Source organism: Anthonomus grandis, chromosome 1 (genome assembly GCF_022605725.1).
Source record: "Anthonomus grandis grandis chromosome 1, icAntGran1.3, whole genome shotgun sequence".
Lineage (NCBI taxonomy): Eukaryota > Metazoa > Arthropoda > Insecta > Coleoptera > Curculionidae > Anthonomus > Anthonomus grandis.
In genome coordinates, this window is record NC_065546.1 from 8,352,314 (window position 1) to 8,373,352 (window position 21,039).

General features: G+C 31.6%; 1 protein-coding gene across 1 annotated transcript in view; it reads right to left on the bottom strand.

The window, feature by feature from the left end:
- Positions 1-9,791: 9,791 nt before the first annotated feature.
- LOC126745866 (uncharacterized) overlaps positions 9,792-21,039 on the bottom strand; it is a 103,685-nt gene continuing 92,437 nt past the window's right edge. The window contains exons 10-11 of the mRNA XM_050453930.1: positions 13,940-14,112; positions 9,792-13,879 (exon numbers count right to left, since the gene is read on the bottom strand). Of these exons, the coding sequence (XP_050309887.1) occupies positions 13,776-13,879; positions 13,940-14,112 (277 nt within the window). The 3' untranslated portion in view covers positions 9,792-13,775. The remainder of the gene's footprint in view (positions 13,880-13,939; positions 14,113-21,039) is intronic.

Below are 21,039 nucleotides of genomic sequence, written 5' to 3' on the forward strand. Positions count from 1 at the left end.
AACGAATATATAGCCTATATTATTGGTCTTTACGAATATTAATAATACTTAAAGAAATATGCATTATTTTTTTTTAGGTTTTAAGGTATTAAAAAAACAAAAACTGTAATGGTCAACTTCGTTGGCTTGAACTTGACCGGCTATTGATACTGCATGGTATTTCACTTTCATTATGTCGATAGGCGAAGTTGACCACCCTTTTTTTACTAATGCAGGCTTAAAGTAGGCAGATCTATAAAAAAAATTAACAAAACTTCTGCATATATGAAAGAATACAACGAAAAAATCATTTAGGTTTATAAAGAACGTAGAAATATTTAGGTTTAAGTTAAATTAATGAAAGTCATTTGTGAAATAAAATTCACTTCTGTATATCGCAACGTCTTCTTTTTCGGACTATAAAAATTGCTTTTATATATATTTTTTTAAATTTTACTTCATTATGGCTACTAGTGGATATAACTTTTCTTATATAAGGTTTAACAGACATTTTAGTTAAATATTATACGAGCACCCAAAAATCAATTTTGATATTTTGTCTAGTTGTTTCGACAGCACCAACCTCAGTTGGTAAAAAGGCCTCTTCGTCATCAGACATTGTACTCACTAACTAAGGCAACGGTGAACCTTTAGAGTCTAAAGAATGATCGCTTGATTGTTTTTCCAATAAGTTTTCAGAATCTGATAGAATTTAATTCGGTTAATATTTTACTCCATTTGGTAAGTTCATCCACCCGGGTCAACTAGACCCCAAATTAAAGAAAATAACGCGTAGTTTACAAAAAAAATGTATAACTAAAAAGGAGCAATATTTTTTAATTTTTTGTTTACCTTTATGCCATGGAGATATGATAAAACAGTTAAATAGATTTCACTTTATTAATAAAAGATTGACCACTCTTACTAACACAATAAATCAACATAATAATTTTTTTTTTCAATAATTTGGTCAAGTTCGCCCTATTGGTCACCTTCCCCCCCATATTATGGGACTGTCTGGCTATCATAAACTGCCGCAAACTGACATGTACTGTTCAAAAGATGAAGAGAAGGCGGTGCGAAAGAGTCTTAATCAAAGGTCAATAAAAGAAAACATTCATTTATCAAACAACAATTTGTGGGCAAGAAATGTTAAAAAACAAAAAATAAACTTTGGTCAGGAATATACGTCGCGACTTGGTAAGGTGCATAGACCAAAAAGAATTAAGCCACCCTGTAATGAAAATTGTGCTACACACGTTTCTAAAGAAAATAGAATATCTATTTTTCAACAATTTTATAAGCTAGCTGATGAAGCAAGACAGCGTGAATACCTATTAAAGTGTATGAAAACAATTACGCCAAAGAAGGTAGCAAACAAATAGCAAAAGCGGTCAATTGCAAAAATGTAAGAGTCTGTAAATGTTTTTTTATGACAACATTAGATATTTCTAATAATACCATTAGTACTGCGATAAAAAAGGCACCAAATGGGTGTTTAGAAAATGATATGAGAGGAACCAGAGAAAGTTGTAATAAAACTCCCATTAACCTAATTAACGATGTTAAGGACCACATTAATAGCTTGCCTAGAGTGGAATCCCAATATTGCCGAGCTAGAACTGAAAAAGAGTACATAGATGTTTCACTATCTCTTCAATGTACAAATTTTATAAAGAAAGATGTGAACAAGATCAGAAACCTTATGTGCAAGAACCAGTGTATAGGAAGGTATTTAACACCAAATTTAATATTTCATTTTTCCAACCAAAAAATCCAACCAAGGATCAATGCTCATTTTGTGTAATATTTGAAAAGTACAGTTCAGAAACTGAAAGGGCGCTGAAGCAGAATGAATATGATTTACACAAAGAAAATGTGCGTAACTCGCGATTGGAAGAAGAAAAAGATAAAAACCTATTTAAGCTTGAAAATGATATAGTTTTGGCTACCTTCGATTTACAAGCAGTAATGCCAGTTCCAAATGTGTGAGAAATATTTTAACGTTTTTTTATAAAAGTAAATTAAACGCATATAATTTTACTGTTTTTAATATTAAAAGTAAAGAGGGTATTTGCTATTTATGGAATGAAAGTGTGGCCAAAAGACGAGCGATTGAAATAGCAACTGGAGTCTATAACTTTTTAAAAGAATATTGCCAGGGTAAAAAAGAAGTGATTTTTTATAGCGATAATTGTATTGCTCAAAACAAAAATAAGTTTTTGTTTTGTATGTATTTACATGCTTTAAAATCATTAAATATACAAACAATTACACATAAATATCTTATTGTTGGTCACACTGAAAACGAAGGTGACTGTGTTCATGCTTGCATTGAACGAGAAAAAAAGAGAGTTTTAAAGCAAGGACCTATTTTTGTTCCATCAGAGTTAGCCATGATAATACGATGTGCAAAAAAAATGCTCCTATGTATATTGTAAAAGAAATGGAGACGAAGGACTTTATAGATTGGAAAAAGTTATGCGACGAAACGGGTAAAAATTTTAATATAAATAATGACGGAGATAAATGTATATAGCAGCATGTGAAGATGATTCAAGTAAATGTTAGTGAGCCAGACCTCATTAAATATAAGATGTCCTATGTAGAACAAGAGTTTACAAAATCAGTTAATGTCATATTCCGGATGAGAGGTCGCAGAAGAGCCTGCGAGGCCTTACAATTAACACCTGCGTATAACGAACCACCCCCAATACCTGCGAATAAATTAAGAGACCTACTTTCTTTGTGTGAAAGTGAAGCTATTCCTCAAAGACATCACCAATTTTTTCTAAATCTAAAGGGACATGAAAACTCCAAGGTGACAGAAGACAACGAAGATGGCACCTTAGAATAAAAATGTTAAAATAATCTAGCACTTTTCTCATTTTGATATTTTGTTATGATGTTTTTTGTTAATAAAAAAAAAATAAATCATTTCCCCTTTAAGTATGGTCTTACATTATTATTTAATGCTTTTTTTAATGGGATAACCTAAAATTAAACAATAGTATTTAATACAACTGTAAGGTATCCCATATTATGCAATTATAAAATGAAAAGGACTTAAAAGCAATACTGAGATAACTCATTTTTTCTTTAGTATCTTCAAAAATAAGTATCCTAAACAATTTTAGTCATGTTTAATAAAAATTTATTGTTTTTCTCTACGTAAAATCACGTGGTTAAAGAAAAATTCACTTCACAAATATTAATTACCACCATACAGAATCAGATTGCCATTATCTCAAAACAGTTAATTAGGATTTATCTCACTGTTGTATTCAGGTATTGGTATGGTACCTTTACTCTGATACGGGCTACCTATTGCACTTTCTCGATACGCACTTTATTCGATCTGGTGGAAAGACAGCGAAAAAAAAACTTAGGATTAAGCACATTAGGATCACGAGTTGTATTGGACCTTCTGTCTGTGGTAAAAAGAAGGTTCTTTGCGACTGTTACGTTAATAGACAACCGGACTACGAAATGTCCAATTGAAGACAACAAAACCATGTCAAAAGGAGCTAGAGGACTTCACATCTGCTTTTGACTTAAACAATATTGAATATCCTTGTCACTCGATGAAATGAGAATTCTGTTGTCACTCTAATAACAACTTTTTGGAATATTTTACCCCACTTACACATGCTAAACGTTACAACCACAAGAAGCGTAAAGAAGTGCTAATCAATCAACCAAATGTCATTCAACAATACAATTCACATATGAGTGGGGTAGACCTCTACATACTCTGTATAAAAGGCAAAAAGTGGTGGTGTTTTGTGTGCCATTGTTTACAAATCTTATTCATAGTATGGTGGTGAACAGTTGAAAAAAAAACATCGCGCATGAAACCAATATTGGTCAACTTGAATTCCGATTAACATTAGCATGATGTCAGTAGTAGACAGTAATAAAGTTTCAAATTCAGTAAAATCCAACTCGTCGTAAGGTAGCCCCCTTAATCTGCTTTACCAGGCGACATAAGGTTTGACAATATCGGGCATATCATAATTAGGGAAGCTAACACTGCAAGAAAGAAATTCCCATTTTGCAAAAGTAATACCAATTATATGTGCAAAAAATGTAATGCGCATCTGCATCCTGATTGCTTTGAAGCCTTTCATATAAACGTTTTATTTTACTTATATCGTTAACTATTTGCGGGCAAATACGCCCCCGTGTAGATTTTTCCAAATTTATGAAATTATTTTTTCTTCTAAAAAAATATCTGGGTTTACTTGTTTTTAATATAATTTAATAAATATATATTTGAAAATGTTTTTAACTTGAGTTGGCCAATAATGGATTAAATAATACGTTTAAACACTATAATTGTTTTAGTAAAAAGCTTAGATTGTAAAAAAAATTTTTTGATCTTTATATTGCAAAATTCTGAATATTCTTGAATGCTATAATTATTATTATTTTAAATTCCTGCATTTTCCCTTTTTTTATCACTACATAATGTATTAAGTAATAAATTATTGAATATGTGCGATCATATACAGGTATGCAAATAAATTATCAGCTTACACTCAAACGCGACTGATAAAAGTATCTTTCCTCTCATAAAATTTACAAAATAATTTACATACCAAGGACAGAAAGACGCTGATTTCCGACGAGCCCTAACTTTCCACGTAATAAAAACACTGGAAATTTAGCTTCGGTATAACCGCAGCCAAACTTTCAATGCGCCTGTTATGAAACCAATTTCGTCGATTTATGGGATTAAATTAACAATAACTCAGATATTGCATTAACATCATCGTAAAATTATCTATATTACCTGTATATGTATCAACATCAAATAGTTTCAAAAATGGGAACCGTTATTAAATACAATTAATTTGATAAAATTACGCGTAATTATTTTACCTCAATTAATTTAATCAGACAAATCAATTCCTATTCATATCTCTGCTTAAAGTTACACAATAAAGCATGCATTTTAAAATATACCGTGAGACAAAAAAATCGGTTTAAGAACGTTAATATTCCTAACTAAGGAATATTAAAGGGTCTACATAGCATTGAAATTTATAATAATTAAAAATATAATACTAGTTAGGTATGTGTTTTAAAATGCAACCTCATACAAATACTTTATTTAAATTATTTATTATATTTTATTAAGACTTAGGTGTTTAGAGTTGTATTTGCGGCCTTGTTGAGGCAAACGTTAATTTTTAATGTAATAAACAAACTTCAAGGAATTAATTTATACAGATTCCATTTTCTCTCAGTATAGACTTATAATGCATGCTTACAATTACTACCAAAAATATTACTAGACGCCTTACTAGAAGCAATTTATAACAGTTAATATAATAATTTACAATTTTTTTGCAATAGTATAGCATACAATTTACTACATTTACAAATCTCATCTGAGTAGGGAAGCATTAGTATAACTTTGCCCAAAATTTTAAAATTAAACGATTTTACAAACTTATGGCAACCAAATAAACAAAAAAAATCAACTAAAAATAAATAGATATATGAATAAATACATTTTAAAGAGATCAAAACTTAAAACAAAACTATTATGACTAGGTAACATTTTTACATTCTCCAGTTACACATTTAAAATATTTTGATTTTTAATAAACTGCTATAATAGAATGCATTATTGCAACACAATTATGAAAGTTGTTTATTGCCTGTATAGGGTTGATAATTCAATATTAAGCAATGGCTCTATCACATCTAAAATTTCCAAAACAGGTCAAAGGGACAACCTTCTTTTAATACTAAGCACAATACTATTTATCAAAAAATAACTACGTAAGACTATAAAGAATTACATTTATTGAGAGTGATGTATTTCTAACGCTGCATATTTGTGATAATTTAAAAAATATAATAATTCTTTTGCTGGGAAAGCACTACCATGTAGAGGGAGTTTAAGGTTTTTAAAACGTTATACACGGTCATATTTAAAAATAAGTACATAAAGTTGAAAAAAATGAATATTTGTAAAGGAAAATAAAACACGTTTTTTAATTTATTTTAAATAAGTTATTAATAATGTTTAATAAATGATAAGGAACTATATACAGGATGTCCGCTAATTAATATTACATGGCAAAAGTTGATATTAACTACGATAAGTTACATTTTTTTCACATCTTCGAAAAAACCAAAAATTTGGTGTTTGGGGGATTTTTAGAGCTGAAAACCGATTTTTTGTTAGGTTTTGATGTGGATTATAGAGATAATTATGAAAAATTACATAGACAGAGCCTCCTATAATCAAGATCTAACAATAATCAAATAATCAATTTTCCGCTCTAAATATCTCCGAATATAGACCGGATGTATATTATTTAATAAATATGTAAATCCAAATTAAAAAGTATCCAAATATATAATTTTTGTTAAAAATGGTTGATTTTCTTAGTAAGAATATTAAAAAAAAAAAAAAAAATGTTAAACTTTACCACACTGTAATTTAGTTAATATGAACTTTTGCGATGTAGTATTAATTACCGGACATACAGTGTCTTAATGAATTGCGTGAGTATATTAAAGGAGCGATTCCTTCGTAAACTTTAAGGCAAAAAGCTATATTTTTAAGTAAATCTAATGATACCCACTTTTTACTACTGGCTTGAGTTGGCTGGAAAAATTAAATTTCTATAAAAAAAAATGTAATTTAATTTTTACAATTTTAGTGGTAGCTTCACGATAATATTATTTAGTGAACCTCGTATTATTTTCTCGTCATTTATTATCAATTTTTTCTCTAAAAAGGCCTACTCACTCTAATTCAGAATTGCGAGCATCAGATATAACAAATTATAAAGAATTAGTATTAGCAAAATTAAATAACATGTTATATATTGAGGTCATTATTTGCAAAACTTGCCAATCGACAAAATCATGGAATTTCTTTTTTTTTGCTAAGTTCATTTAAATTTTGAAGGGGAATCAAATGATAAAATCAGAATTTTTCAAAAGTCTCTTTTTAGCATGTAAATACTGAGAAGAAAATTACAGTTATATGCAGAACTAGCTCTTTGCTTTGACGTTTTGCTTGCAAAACTCGCTCCTTGTTCTGACACCAATGAAATTTACTTGTTAAATCACGTGATTAACACGCGGTAGCAGCTGTTGTAGGGTTGTTTACAAAAACTTTTTTCGGAACGGCATTTAAGTATTTTTAATTCAAGCAACTACACAGGTGTTTTCTTGGCGAATAAGAAAAAGTTTTTTTTATTAATATGGAGTTAGTTGGTGAAAATGTTATGTCTGTTAAACCTAGTCCACAGGGAAAAGGACGCAAAAAACTTCTTCAGCCAGAAACGCATAAAAGGAATGTTGCTAAACTTGCTAGGTAAGTACTTCATCTTAAACTTATGAATTTGAACTTGTGCGGTAATCGTTTGAGTTTTATTGCAGTGTCAGTTGTTTTTTTTTTAATTTCTTTGTCTTTTTTTTTAAAGTCGAGTAGGGCTAACAAAAAGTTTACTAGCCGTGAGTCATGAGTTGTATCGATATTATGTTTTATGTATGCAGCTATTGTGTAATTTTTGTCAATTTATATTGTTACAGAAATACACCAAAAGCTCTTTCGGCTTTTCCAATTTGTGGACATAATGGACGACCCGGATTACCATATTATTGTTCCACACTCACAATGAAGCAAATTAAAGATTTTCATTCTATTTTTACCAGACAAAAAATAAAATTAGCCAAGATCTTTTGATATTAGCGTGTTGTCAGGGAGAAAAACCAAAAAGGGGGAAATCTAATCATGCTGCAGTGTCAATAAAATACCACGTTCGTCTGAGTAAAGGAGAGATGATTAGAGTCATTTCTAGGAATTACAAATTTAAGCAAGGACCGCATACAAAGAATTGTAAGAAATTTTGTTGTAACAGGAGAGATACCAAGGGAACGTAGGGGTGGTGATAGAGTGGGTCCAAAAAATGACGAAAAACGAAACTGCATCAAACAATTTATAGAATCCATTACATGTACCGATCTCATTACTGTAGAAACAAGACGAGTGTGAGGATTTACTTGCCATGTGACTTAAATTTTAAGAAACTTTTCAACCATTATCGTCAGAAAGTTCCACAGCCTATGCATGTAAAGATTTCTTATTTTCAAAAGTATGTAAATGCTAAGTACAATATCGCTTGGAACCCCGCTAACTGACTGTTGTTCTACTTGCTTAAGAACAAAGGAGAAGCTAAAAGTAGCAACTTCTTTAGATGTCACTCAGCATCATGTTCATATCGCAAAGGCAAAGGCTTCAAACTGCTTAAAAATCCTGAACCCAACACAACTTACTTTTCATTCGACTGCCAGAAAAACTTGGTACTGCCAAGACTACCTGATCAAGCAGCATATTTTAGCCAGCAAATCAACTATAATAATTTTACCATTGTCGCTGGAACTTCTAAAGATAAAAAGGCCAAGCAATGTGTTTTCTTACTTGTGGACAGAAATTGATTCCCGCAAAGATTCTAATACAATTGCATCAGCTTTGCAACATGCTCTAAATAATTTTGATTTTGATCCCAGTATAGAATCAGTTCGTTTGTTCGCTGATGGTTGCGGCGGACAAAACAAAAACACGAATATGATGGCAATGTTGGCTTATTGGCTTCTAGAAGAAGCGCCGAAACATATTAAACAAACTGAACTGATTTTTCCGATCGTCGGTCATTCCTTTATCGCCTGATCGCATCTTCGGCCTTATAGAAAAAGATATTAAAAAAATGCCTGTTATCGTCAAAATTAGTGACTACGATGATTTACTTAGAAAGCATTCCACTATACGGAAAATCGGTATCGATTGGGATGTCTCTGATTGGAGAACACAAGCAAAACGTGTTATTAAGCTGCCTAGTTCATGGCACTTTGAATTTAATAAGGCAAAGCGGTTTATTTTTGTAAAAAAAGATAAAAATGTTCTGATCCGAGGTAAGCCCAATTACAACAATGCAATTGGAAAAGCTAAAAGTGTTTGTAAAAAAAAATTTAGCCTTTCTTCAATGGCTCCTCTGAAATTACCACTGGGAAAAGAACTTAAGGGGGATAAAGGAATTATTAATGGTCTCCTTTCCAAACACTACGGAGAAAATTGGAGAAGCCTTCCGGAACTAACGTTTTATAAAAAACACTTAAAAAAAGATTCTGCCTCACCAGAAGAAACCGTCGATGGTTAGGATTTTTTTCTGTTTTTTTCTTTATATGTTTTTTTAAATAAGTATCATTAGAAATGCGAATTTCAATGTTTTATTTGTATGACAAAATAACTTACTTTATTGAACTAATTACTATTTTTTTTTAATTTAAGGTACCTATGTATTTTCAAAACTGGTTATTTGCAATAAAAAACCCTGTTTTTTAAAAACTTTGCAATTATGTTAGGCTGAAACCTCCTAAACTACATTTCTAAAAGTCATAAGCAACAATTATAAAAACCTTTCAATTGCGAGAAAAATACTACAGGGCCTTTAATAGTTTTTTTTCGATTTTCCAAAAAAAGGCTTACGAGCAAAAAGCAAGTTTTGCAAATAATGGCCTCTTTTTTTTAATAACACGTCATTTGTCCAAAATACCATATAGTTAAAAAAATGAAATATAAAAAAAAAATTAATTTTTAACATATTAAGTTTTGATCAGACAGATCATAAAAAAATTAATTTTTTTATAAGAAACAAACAATTTTCTATAAAAATTTAAAAAACCTGCAAATTTTTTATTAATAAGCTTAATATAATTAAGACTTAAAGCTTATATTAATAAAGAATATACTTCTCAAAACTATTTATTTATCAACTTTATTTTGAAATGAAAAAATATTTACATGTAATTATGTCAGATCTTAACTCCATTTCTTATAAATTAGTGGATAGTGAAATATTAGCAAAAAATATATTTTACAAAATAAATGCTCTTCTTTAAACTAGCTAAAAAAACTATTAGAGTATCTTTGCAATAGACTCACCTTCCAAACTGATATTTACAATTTAAGTGAAAGCTTCATTTAGTATTCAAAAAAGAATTTTCTGAGAACATATATTTAAACTTGTATATTAAAGTAATATTTTCATTTTATTTTGTTATACCGTAAAATGGGGTCATTTGGGACGTCGCGTCGGGGTTATTTGGGAGGCAACATCTCATGTTCTAATTTTGCTAGTGGCAACAACGCAAATATAAACATAACCTCAATTTAATGTTTTCGGTAGTTGAAGAGCAACAGGTTAATGAATAAATTACATTAATTCTTTCTAAATTGATGACATTTCAGAAGTATAAAAAAAAACATAAGTGGTGGTCAGAAATACGGCAAAAATAAGTGTTTAAAACTTTATCTGGAAAAGGTAGTCGAAAGGTAAACAGGTAAGTCCAATTATTTTCTTTATTTAGTTTCGTATGTTTTATAAATATTGCCAATATTGTTACCTGCTTTTAGACCTTGTTTTTAAACTAAATTTTTCTATAAGGTCATGATTTTGGGTAACTTGGGACAACCATTGTCCCATGTTAGCCCGTGTCTCAAGTTACCCCATACTATTTAAGGTTTGTTCCAATCCATCAAAAAACCTCCCGAGACGGTCCCAAAAGTGTTTTCACACGCATGCGCAGTTTCAGGGCGGTTTTTTGATGGGTTGGAACAAACCTTTAATCTGGGTTGTTTTCAGGAATCAACATGCCAAGAAAATATATTCGCAAAGTAGGCTCTAAAAAATATCATGACTGAAGGAAAAAATATAGACGTGCAATCTGGAATGTCCTATAGAAGAGCTTCTGAAAAATGGAAGGTAACCAAATCAACTTTACAGAGAAGATGTACAAAGCAGAATTTAGGGAAGACCTACAGTTTTGAAAAAAGCGGCAGAAGACTACACACAACAGCTGAATGGGAATTACCCTTATTTCACTTTGAAATAAGGTGCATGGTGAAACGATATCTGGATATTAAGGGTGTCATAGAAAAACGATTTAAAGAAAATTTCCCTGGGCCCGATTGGATTTTATCATTTTTGCGTCAACACAGAGGTGAGCTATCCACAAGATTATGTGAAAATATCAAATCATCTAGGGCAGAAGTGGATGAAAACGTATTAAGGAAATATTTTCAAATTTACCGTATCTAATAATAAACTATGATGAGACTAATCTGACCGATGACCCTGGGAAACAGAAGGCCATAGTTAGGCGAGGCTGTAAACGTCCCGAAAGAGTATTGGACTCTGGCAAAAGCAGCACCTCCGTAATGTTTGCAGGGACCGCATCCGGAAAGCTCTAACCATGCTATGTCGCTTACAAAGCTGAACATTTGTACACTTAGCGGAAAGGAGGTCCAAGAGGAACCAGGTATAACCGATCGAAGAGTGGTTGGTTTGACGAGGTGATTTTTGAAGATTGGTTCAGCAAGATTGCTCTAAAATACTTTCAAAAATATGACAGGGATGTTCCAAAAATGTTAATCGGGGACAACTTAGCTTCACATTTATCTATAAATGTGATAAACCTCTGCAAAGCATTTAATATTCGTTTTGTGTTACTCCCACCAAACAGTACACATATTTGTCAACCCCTAGATGTTGCTGTGCTTCGACCATTGAAGACTTATTGAAGGCAAGTGATTAATAAATGGAAAATGTCTCATAGAGGGTGTATTCCAAAAGATACGTTTCCCAGTCTATTAGCAGAGACACTAGAGAAGCTTAACATAACGATCGAGGAAAATTTAATAAGTGGATTTAGGATAACAGGCATTTTTCCTCTTGATGATGAGCAGCATATTGAAACGTATCCCTCGAAAAGAACCAAGTGCTGATGGTAGTACAATCACTTTATGGTCAGAAACTTTTGCTGATATGGTATCGCAAAGAAGGATAAACCAAATCCCAGAAAATAAACGAAAAACGAAATTAAAAGTTCAACCAGGACTAAGTGTAGCTTGCTCTAGCAATAGCAGTTCTAGCGGAGATGAGAGCAGTGGGAACGACGAACAGTTTTCATTGCACGATTCCGAATCCTTAGTTGGCCAGAGAGACTTTGACGATGTCGATATGGAGGAAAATTGGGAAGATTTTGACAATGTGGATATAAACGAAAACCGAGAAGATTTTGACCAAAGTGATATAGAGGAAAACATGACATTAGTTGAACTACGAGATAAGATTAACCAGGAAAGAAATAATAGCCAACAAAATGGACAAAAACAAATCATTGATAAGGAAATTAGAAAGGTAGGAATTTCAATCGACGATTTTGTTATTGCCAAATTTACCTTTTCAGCTTGAACAAAAAAGAAACTCGACAAATATTATATTAGACTTGTCAAATCAATCCACACTAAAGACGGACATAAATCATATTTTTGCAGTTTTATGAGAAAATCTTCAAAAAATAACAAACATTTTGTGTTCCCACATTTAGCCGATGAGTTTCATGTCCCAGAGGATAAAATTGTAAGATTGCTCAAAGCAACGAACGTGAGCATTACTAGAGGCCGCCATACATTTAATGAATTAGAAAATACAGATTGGTTACAATAAGGAGAACTCAAATAATGATCCATTTTTCTCGGTTTACAGAAAGTTTTTTTGTTCTTGTGATATTTTTTTGTGTTTGGAGAACATTTTTTTAGTTTCTATTGTTCCTTGCGATACAAATCGAAAGGCTGTGATTTTGAATTTATTTTTTTAGTTCCTTTTTCCTAATTACGATACAAATCGTAGAGCTATGTTACAAGTACCTACCATTATTAAGTGTCTAGATATGCATTTTTGTAATAAATAAATAAATGAATTTATGAAATTCGTATCAACTCAGGGTTTTCTTTCCTCTAAATAATTATAAAAGCAAAAAATTCAACACAAGATGTGTTGTCTGTGTATGTCTATTATGTTCATATTTCTGCTGTCCCAAGTAACCACTGAGTAGTTTATTGCGTTTTCGGCGTAAAACGGGTAGAGTCCCATTTAACCCCAATGCGGGGGGTTACTTGGGACAGTAAATATAAATATATTTTTTGACAAATATTCTTACATTAGGAGTCATTTATGGTGCTATATAGTTTAAGTTCATATGAAAGAAATTTTTTACGAAGGGATGATCGCTTTTCCTCCCTATAAACTCTGATAAATTACCACATTATTGAAAAAATTAAAGTGAATTTGTCCCAAGTAACCCCATTTTATGGTAGTATATTTAGTTCAAAATCTTTAGATTAGATAAAATTGCTTCATAGGATATTTAGGAAGAATAGGCATTTGGTTCTCTACCAATAATGCTTTATTTCCTCTTTAAATTGATAATTTGTAATTACTTATGGATGAATAAAAATTGTTTATAACTTCTAAATATTAAAAGTTCTATTGCCGCTAGCAATATCTTTTTCGGGATAATGTAAAATTTGTGTTTTTTTTAAGTCGTTGAGTATCCATATTTAATACATCTTTTTGTCTTAAAATTAATTCTTCTTTCAAATGTACGTACTTTTTTCCTGAAGTTTAGTTGTTAAAGTAAAACAGCTAGTTTGATATTATGTACTTAATTTTAAACTATTATAAATGATCCTCCTTTTATTCTAGTGAATCATAAATTTAGTATATCACAACAAAAAAAAATGTTTAGCTAGGAAATTTCTTTAAATGACCACTTTATGCAGCGCAGCTTTACAAAGTAAATCAGGCCTAAAACATAAGCGAATAAAAAACCTAAACCTAAAAAAAGTCTTGTGGAATGTTTGATGGACTAGGGAGGTTACGGGGTATATGCAGAAAATTCTGCAGGAACGAGGGAGGATGTTCTTACGTTACCTTCGTCAAAACCGTCGGTTCCTCTTTCAAAAAAGTCCCTGACCTTTGCATTACTGGCTGTTGTGTTACTACTGGTTTGGGAACTGGCTTTAAAACTATTAAATAAATTATTCAAATTAATGTCTCGTTTTTTTGTTAATGATTTGTCATGTTACCTTCATTGTTTCTGAGTTTTCTCGGAGATTGCGGTTTTATGTCAGCCGTTTTCACTGGCGAGGAACTTCGAATGTTCACTTTAATTGGTGATGTCACTCTGCTGTCAAATTTTCTTGGAGAACTCGTCCTACTGTCACTTTTTAGTGGGGAACTACTTCTGCTATCGGGTCTCCTAAAATATCCCAACAAATGTTAAATAAAAAGAAACGGATATTTAACATTGAATATAAATAAATAAATGCCTTGTCTCAAAATATATTAAATACAATTTTCTAATATGATACACAAATTAATATTAAATCCTTAGAACATTGAATACACTAGAATAAACATTGGCTGCTTTGGATTGAGCGCAACATCTACACAGGGGGCAGAGAGGATATTTTCTTGATAAACATGCTTAGTATTCCATGTTGCTAGTGATTACTCAATTTTAACAGAAGAAAATGAAGTGATATAATAAATTATTATAATTAGCCGATACCGAGTTGCATTGCATTCTTTTTGATAAAGCAAAAGAAAGAGCGAAACTCGTTTAATAACCGAAACTATTTTGTACTATGTTTAGACTAAACACTAATAATAATTAATATTTTTAATTTAGAATCTTTAAATTTCCACACACAGCGGCAATGCTGTAGGTTTTTCCCAGAAATATTCTCGCAATAGAGGTATTTGGCGACTGCGCTCGTTGTTTACTTTTGGATGGTGCACCTTTCGTACAGTATTAATATTGTAACGAAATTCGGGAACACACTTTTATTGTCAACGTCGAAAACACTAACCTAACTCGCTTTGACTGTCGTTTAATTGTTTCCAAGGTAAAAACTGACTAAACAATTAAAACTGAATGAATTGTCACGAAGCGCGTCCTTTTTAAAACCCGATGGAACAGTTTCGAAATATTAAGAATTATCTTCATTGTTTTTGCCCAAAGAAACCAATAATTTTAGGAGAATACTGACAGTCAAAGCAAGCAAGTATACAAATTCTAGAAAATTTGAACTACAGGGATTTACAATAATATAACCTAAACTGGGGCCAAAATGGGGCTCTCGAACAAGATGAACTACTTAAAAACTAAACACTATAGATAAAAATAATAAACTAAACGTAAGTAGAACCCTAAAGAAACCCTATGAATCAACTTTAACTACAGAACACTAAAAAAATTGTACAAAAACTAGGAGAATAATTAACGTATTTACATTTTTATAATAATATTAAATGGTTGTTTTGAGTGGTTTCAGTGCTTTTTTTAAATTAGTATTAAGACTTAAAACTCACTTTTTGCTGAAAAATGATAAAAAAGTCTAATAATATATAAAATGATAAGTAGGTCACATATATTGGAAAAAAAGGAAATTCACTTCGCTTCTTTCACAGGCGAGTTAGGTGTCAATGGTGTGATCCTTTTAGGTTATAATATGAATGACGGCATATTTGTGAAGTATCTATTGAGTATAGGATACCAAAATATTAATAAAAATGTGTGATTAAATATATTAATATAATCTAGCAAATTTATTGCTTATTCGAACCCAAAATGCCGCAAAATTAATTTATGCAAAAATTAAAGTATTTGGTCAATATCCAGCAACCAAAATTGAGAACGCAGCATATGTGGTTTGCCAGCAACATATAGTCGGCGCCCATTATTATTTAATCAATATAATGCCCGTATCTCCTGGAATTTCAAAGTTGTTTTAATATTATTTTGTCTAGATATTAACAATCGATAACTAAATCGGTTTATAGTGGGTATAAAAAGGTTTTTTTGTAAAAATTAATTAAAAGGTTAACTTCCAAAGGATTTGAATTAAACTTTCTTCCGTAATATACAGGGTGCCTCCGATTAAGTCGGCACTATTGGTATCTTTGTTAATATTTAAAATACAGGGTCGGTTAAATTAGCAAACTAGTAGGATTTTTTCTGTTGATTAAAATGGTGAAAAAAGAAAAAAAAATTGAACATCGCGTTTTCGAAAAAATGTGAAAAATGTACTTTTATTAAATGGAATCCCCTGTATATTTTTACATAAATCAAAAGATAATAATTTTCTTAATAAAAAAGTTTCTTTACACTAATAGCCTAAACCTAAAAATAACAAAGTTATAGCGATATTAATAATTTCGTCAAATTTAGGCAAGTTGGCTTTGAAATAAATAACATCAAGTAAAACTACTAATTAACAATAAATGAGCAAAAACATCGCCATCTTGTTCAATACATTTCTGAGCACACTTCTTGTAGCTTTTAAGATTGATCTTCTATCTATTGATCCAATTATTTGCCTAATATGTGTTTGAAATTCATCAACGGTTCTGTTTTTTTTATACACTTCATTTTTTATGTAACCCCAAAAATAAAAATCTAGAGGGGTTAGGTCTGGTGACCTAGGGGGCCAATGAATCGGGCCACGTGTCGCAATCCATTTATCGTCAAACAGTCTTTTAAGTAATATTCTTACATCATTTAGTTGATGGGGAGGTGCTCCATCCTGTTGATAATAGATTTGTTGCCGTCTCTCCAAGTTAACATTATCCAAATAATCTTTCAGGGCTCCAGATAAGATCAACTCAACACATCTCCTTCCAGTCAAAGTGCCATCATAAATCACAGGTCCTATTACTTGGCTTCCTATTAAGCCGCACCAAACGTTTATACTAAATTGATTTTAAGGATTTCTGAGATCAGTAAGGAAAATATTTTCTTGGAACCAATAGTGTACATTTTTACGGTTTAACATACCTTTGTTTGAAAAATTAGCTTCGTCGCTCCAAATTATACGGTTTAAAGTCTTCTTTCGTTATCGCCAGGCAACAATGTTTGTACTGGTCGATACTTATATGACACAAATTTGTTTGACCCGCCAAATTGTTACTAAGCTCACACCGTAAGCTCTTGCTAAATCTCTAGTTGAGTTTTCCATATGAGCTTTAAAATATGCCAAAATAGAAATTTCAACATCCTCGCTTACTATAAATTGGTTCCTTCTTCTAGTTCTTTTAAACACGTTTTCGTTACTTCTAAATTCTGTAGAGAATTAAAAAGTATCTACGGTTTGGCAAGTTACGAGTCTGGAATCTCTGGCGGTACTCTTCTAGCGCTCTGTCACTATTTTTTCGACGTACAAGGTAACGTTCTAACATATCACATTTTTCGTAAAATATGCGTAAAAGGCATTTTACTACTTTTAATTTAGATTTTACAAAAATCACAAACTTTGCTAACATGTAACTGTCAGTATTTCTTTATTTAATAAAATCTCTACGGCTACTGTCATTTTATTATTCAAACAGTGATTTATTTGTTTTGCTCTCAAAAAGTTCAACGCCAACTTGCCTAAATTTGACAAAATTATTAATATCGCTATAACTTTGTTATTTTTAGGTTTAGGCTATTATTGTAAAGAAAATTTTTAATTAAGTAAATTATTATCTTTTGATTTATGTAAAAATATACAGGGGATTCCATTTAACAAAAGTACATTTTTCACATTTTCTCGAAAACGCGATGTTCAATTTTTTTTCTGTTTTCACCATTTTAATCAACAGTCAGTAAAAAATCCTGCTAGTTTGCTAATTTAACCGACCCTGTATCTTAAATATTAAGAAAGATACCAATAGTACCGACTTAATCGGAGGCACCCTGTATAATAATATCTATATATAATATATACTATAAATCGATTTAGTTATTGACTGTTAACCCTTTAAGTCATGGTGTACACTACAGTGTACACCTACTTTCATAAGATTTAATCCGTGTAGCTGGTTTCGAATAGGTAATGGTAACGTTGTACACGAAAGTGTTGTAGTGTCACTTTAATTCTCTAGATGTCGCGTCAAGTACAAATATGAACGTTTGATAATATTGATGTTTGTGTGAACAGTTGCCCGGCATATTCTCATTAGACACGTGCTTCTTTAATGTTTACAAAGTTTTTTACGCTATTTTTTTTAACAAAAAGGCATTAGATATTTTTATTATAATAATTATTAGATCAGATAAGCACAAAATAATAGTATTTTGCAAAAAGATTATTAGATAAGTAGATATGGTAAATTAAAATTATGTACATTATATTGTACGTCATGACCGACAGATATTGGACTAAACCATTAGGGGACAACGAGTTGTTTGAACTCATCAATGGGGATGATTCCGAGTTAGAGGAATTGAGGTTAGAGGATGACGACGGTTAAAAGAAATATATAATGTATCCTCAAGAGGTATAATAACATAAAAAAAGTTTTATTTTTCGAGTTATTGCAAATAAATTCTTGTATTTTAGATGAACTTTTTGAGAGTCCTACTAGCCCTTGTCTCAATGACTTGGAAGATTCTTCATTCAATGAAGCCATCCCAGACCCGAGTGTAAGCTCCGAACAATCTGAAGTTGCTTCTTGCCAGACAGCCTCTAAATATGCCAAGCAGTATTTTGATTCACAAAATCCTATACAAAAAAAGATATAAGGTGGATAAAAGGAATGTATGAAATGTCACCTTCAATTCACTTTTTTCAACCCTCTTAATCCGAGGTAAGAAATTTGCCATCACCTTTGGATTTTTTTTCCAAATATTTTACTGACAAATTAGTTAGTACTGCTAGAGTCCTGTATGGAGAAAACAAATTTTTACGCAGTACAAAATGCTGTAGCTAACTTTCCAACCACAACCGTTCCTGAGCTGCAAGAGTGCGCATGTACTGGAAGCCAAAATTTTCTATATCTCTAATATCTGAAAATATGCATGTGAATCGATTTTTTAAGATAAGAAATAGCATGCATTTTACTACAGAGGAAGTAAAGAGGATACCCTAAATATAAAATAATATATAAAAAGCCAACAAAGTGGGACATAAAGTTGTTTTTATTATGTGGAGAGTCTGGAACAATTTATGACTTTATCATTTATCAGGGTGCCGCTACAGAATTAAAAACAGAATACCAATTATTTGGCCAAGGACCTGCTGTTGTTATGCAATGGTCAGAACGGATGCCATTACAATCTAAACTTTGTTTTGACAACTACTTCAGCTCGTATTGGCTTTTTGAGTGGCTATCTAAAAAGCAAATTTATGCAGCCGGGACGATTCGAAAAGATCGATTTTCCAAGCCACCATTTACGGACCGCCAGGAAAATAAGAAAAAATTAGAGAGAGGATTTATGGAAAATCTCATGTGTCAAAATTCCGGTGTTATCTTGACCAAATGGGTCGACAGTAGTGTGGTTACTCTTGGTTGCAATTTTGTTGGAGTTTCTCCACATGACATGTGTCAAAGATGGGACAAGAAAAACAAAAAATATATAGAAGTTCGAAGACCAAAAGTAGTGTCACTTTACAATAATGGAATGGGAGGTGTGGATAAGTGCGATTTTCTGATCTCCCTTAGGTCCTTTATTAGATCAAGAAAATGGACGGTTCGACTTATTTCACATGCCATAGATATGGCTGTTGTAAATTCATGGTTACAGTACAAGAAAAATGCTAAAAAGCTTGGTGTACCTAAAAAAATGTCATTGATCTAATTCATTTTCGTCAAGATTTGGCTGAATCTCTTATATTATGTGGAAAAATACCTACAAAAAAACGAGGAAGACCAACGACTTCTTCAGGTGCGGCAAGTCCTAAAAACACTCCGTTGATACCTACTCAAACCAATAAACAAATTAGACCTGTCTTAGATGTACGTTTTGATAATATCGGCCATTTTCCTATATTTTGTGACAAAATAAGGAGGTGCAAAGAAGTGTAAGTCCCGCACATAAATAAAATGTTCTAACTGTAATATATCTCTTTGCGTTAGTAGAGAAAAAAACTGTTTTCACGGTTTTCATACTAAATAAACTGATATAAAGTAAGTTATAGAGTATTTTTTATATACACTTTGTCAGTGCTTGGTCATGGTGTTCACTGTAATGTACATCTCTGACCTTGATTATCCAAGGTCATAGAAACATGCAAATAGTTTTAAAATTTTTTAAATATTACCAACAGTTAAAAAACCACAAAAAAAATTTTTCACAAAGCGTTCATAATTCGTGACTGAAAGGGTTATTATCTGGACAAAAAAATATTAAAATTCCTTGGGAATTTCAGGAGATACGGGCATTACATCGATTAAATAACAGCGGGCGCGGACTATAAATAGGTTGCTGGCAAACGACATGTGCTGCGTTCTATATTTTGGTTACTGGATATCAATCGGGCGCTAGCTTCACAGATATCAAAAAATATCTAGAAAAACAACACAAAGTGCCAACTTCGGATACGTGCATTGTAAACATAGAGGTGTTCTACGTTGCCAAGTTGCTTTCTTTTTCATTAACTTTTTTGTCAAAAATCTTTTTTTTCTGAAAAATTTGTTGATTACTCTCAAAGTATATATTATTAGTCAGCAAATAAACGAAACTTTTAAAGAGTACATTTTTTACCTGTTACAAAATACAACACAATGGTTTGCAGCTAGGCTTATGCTAAGCATTCAATGTTCTAAGATTAAATCCTTAATATAGTATGAAAAAAGAGTGGATTAATATAGGTTGTGTTTATATCTTCCGTGAGATTTATAAAGCCAACCTATTTTTCTCTCCAGTAGCTCCATCATTAATAATGATCGTGGTTCTCTCCCATACGTTCGACTATCTGTTTCCATTTTGTTCGATCCTCTGCCTCTTGAAAAGCTTGATATGCATCGGGCTATATGACCAAAAAAACTGAAGAATATCTTGCAGGCAGATAAATGGTAATTGGGTTTTCATTTTTAATTCGTTTAAAGTAGAATCAGTAGTACGATAAGCTGTCCAAGGTATTCGCCTCCAGCACCATTTTTCAAAGTCGTCAATTTGTGACGTTCAGAAGCACGAAGATTCAGGATATATAAAAAAAATAGAGAAGGCGAGGGCTTTAGCAAGTCACATTTTTATCATTTGGGAAATTTCTTTTTCCTGTTCTCGGGCTATTTGGGGGTCTAAATAAACTTTCAGTCTAGTTATAAGAATTTTAAGAGGACTTTTCTGGATATTAGTGACAGTATTCAGTAGTTAGTTCTCTGTAGTCTGCATCTTGGGGTAGCTCCTTTTTGTGTAAGG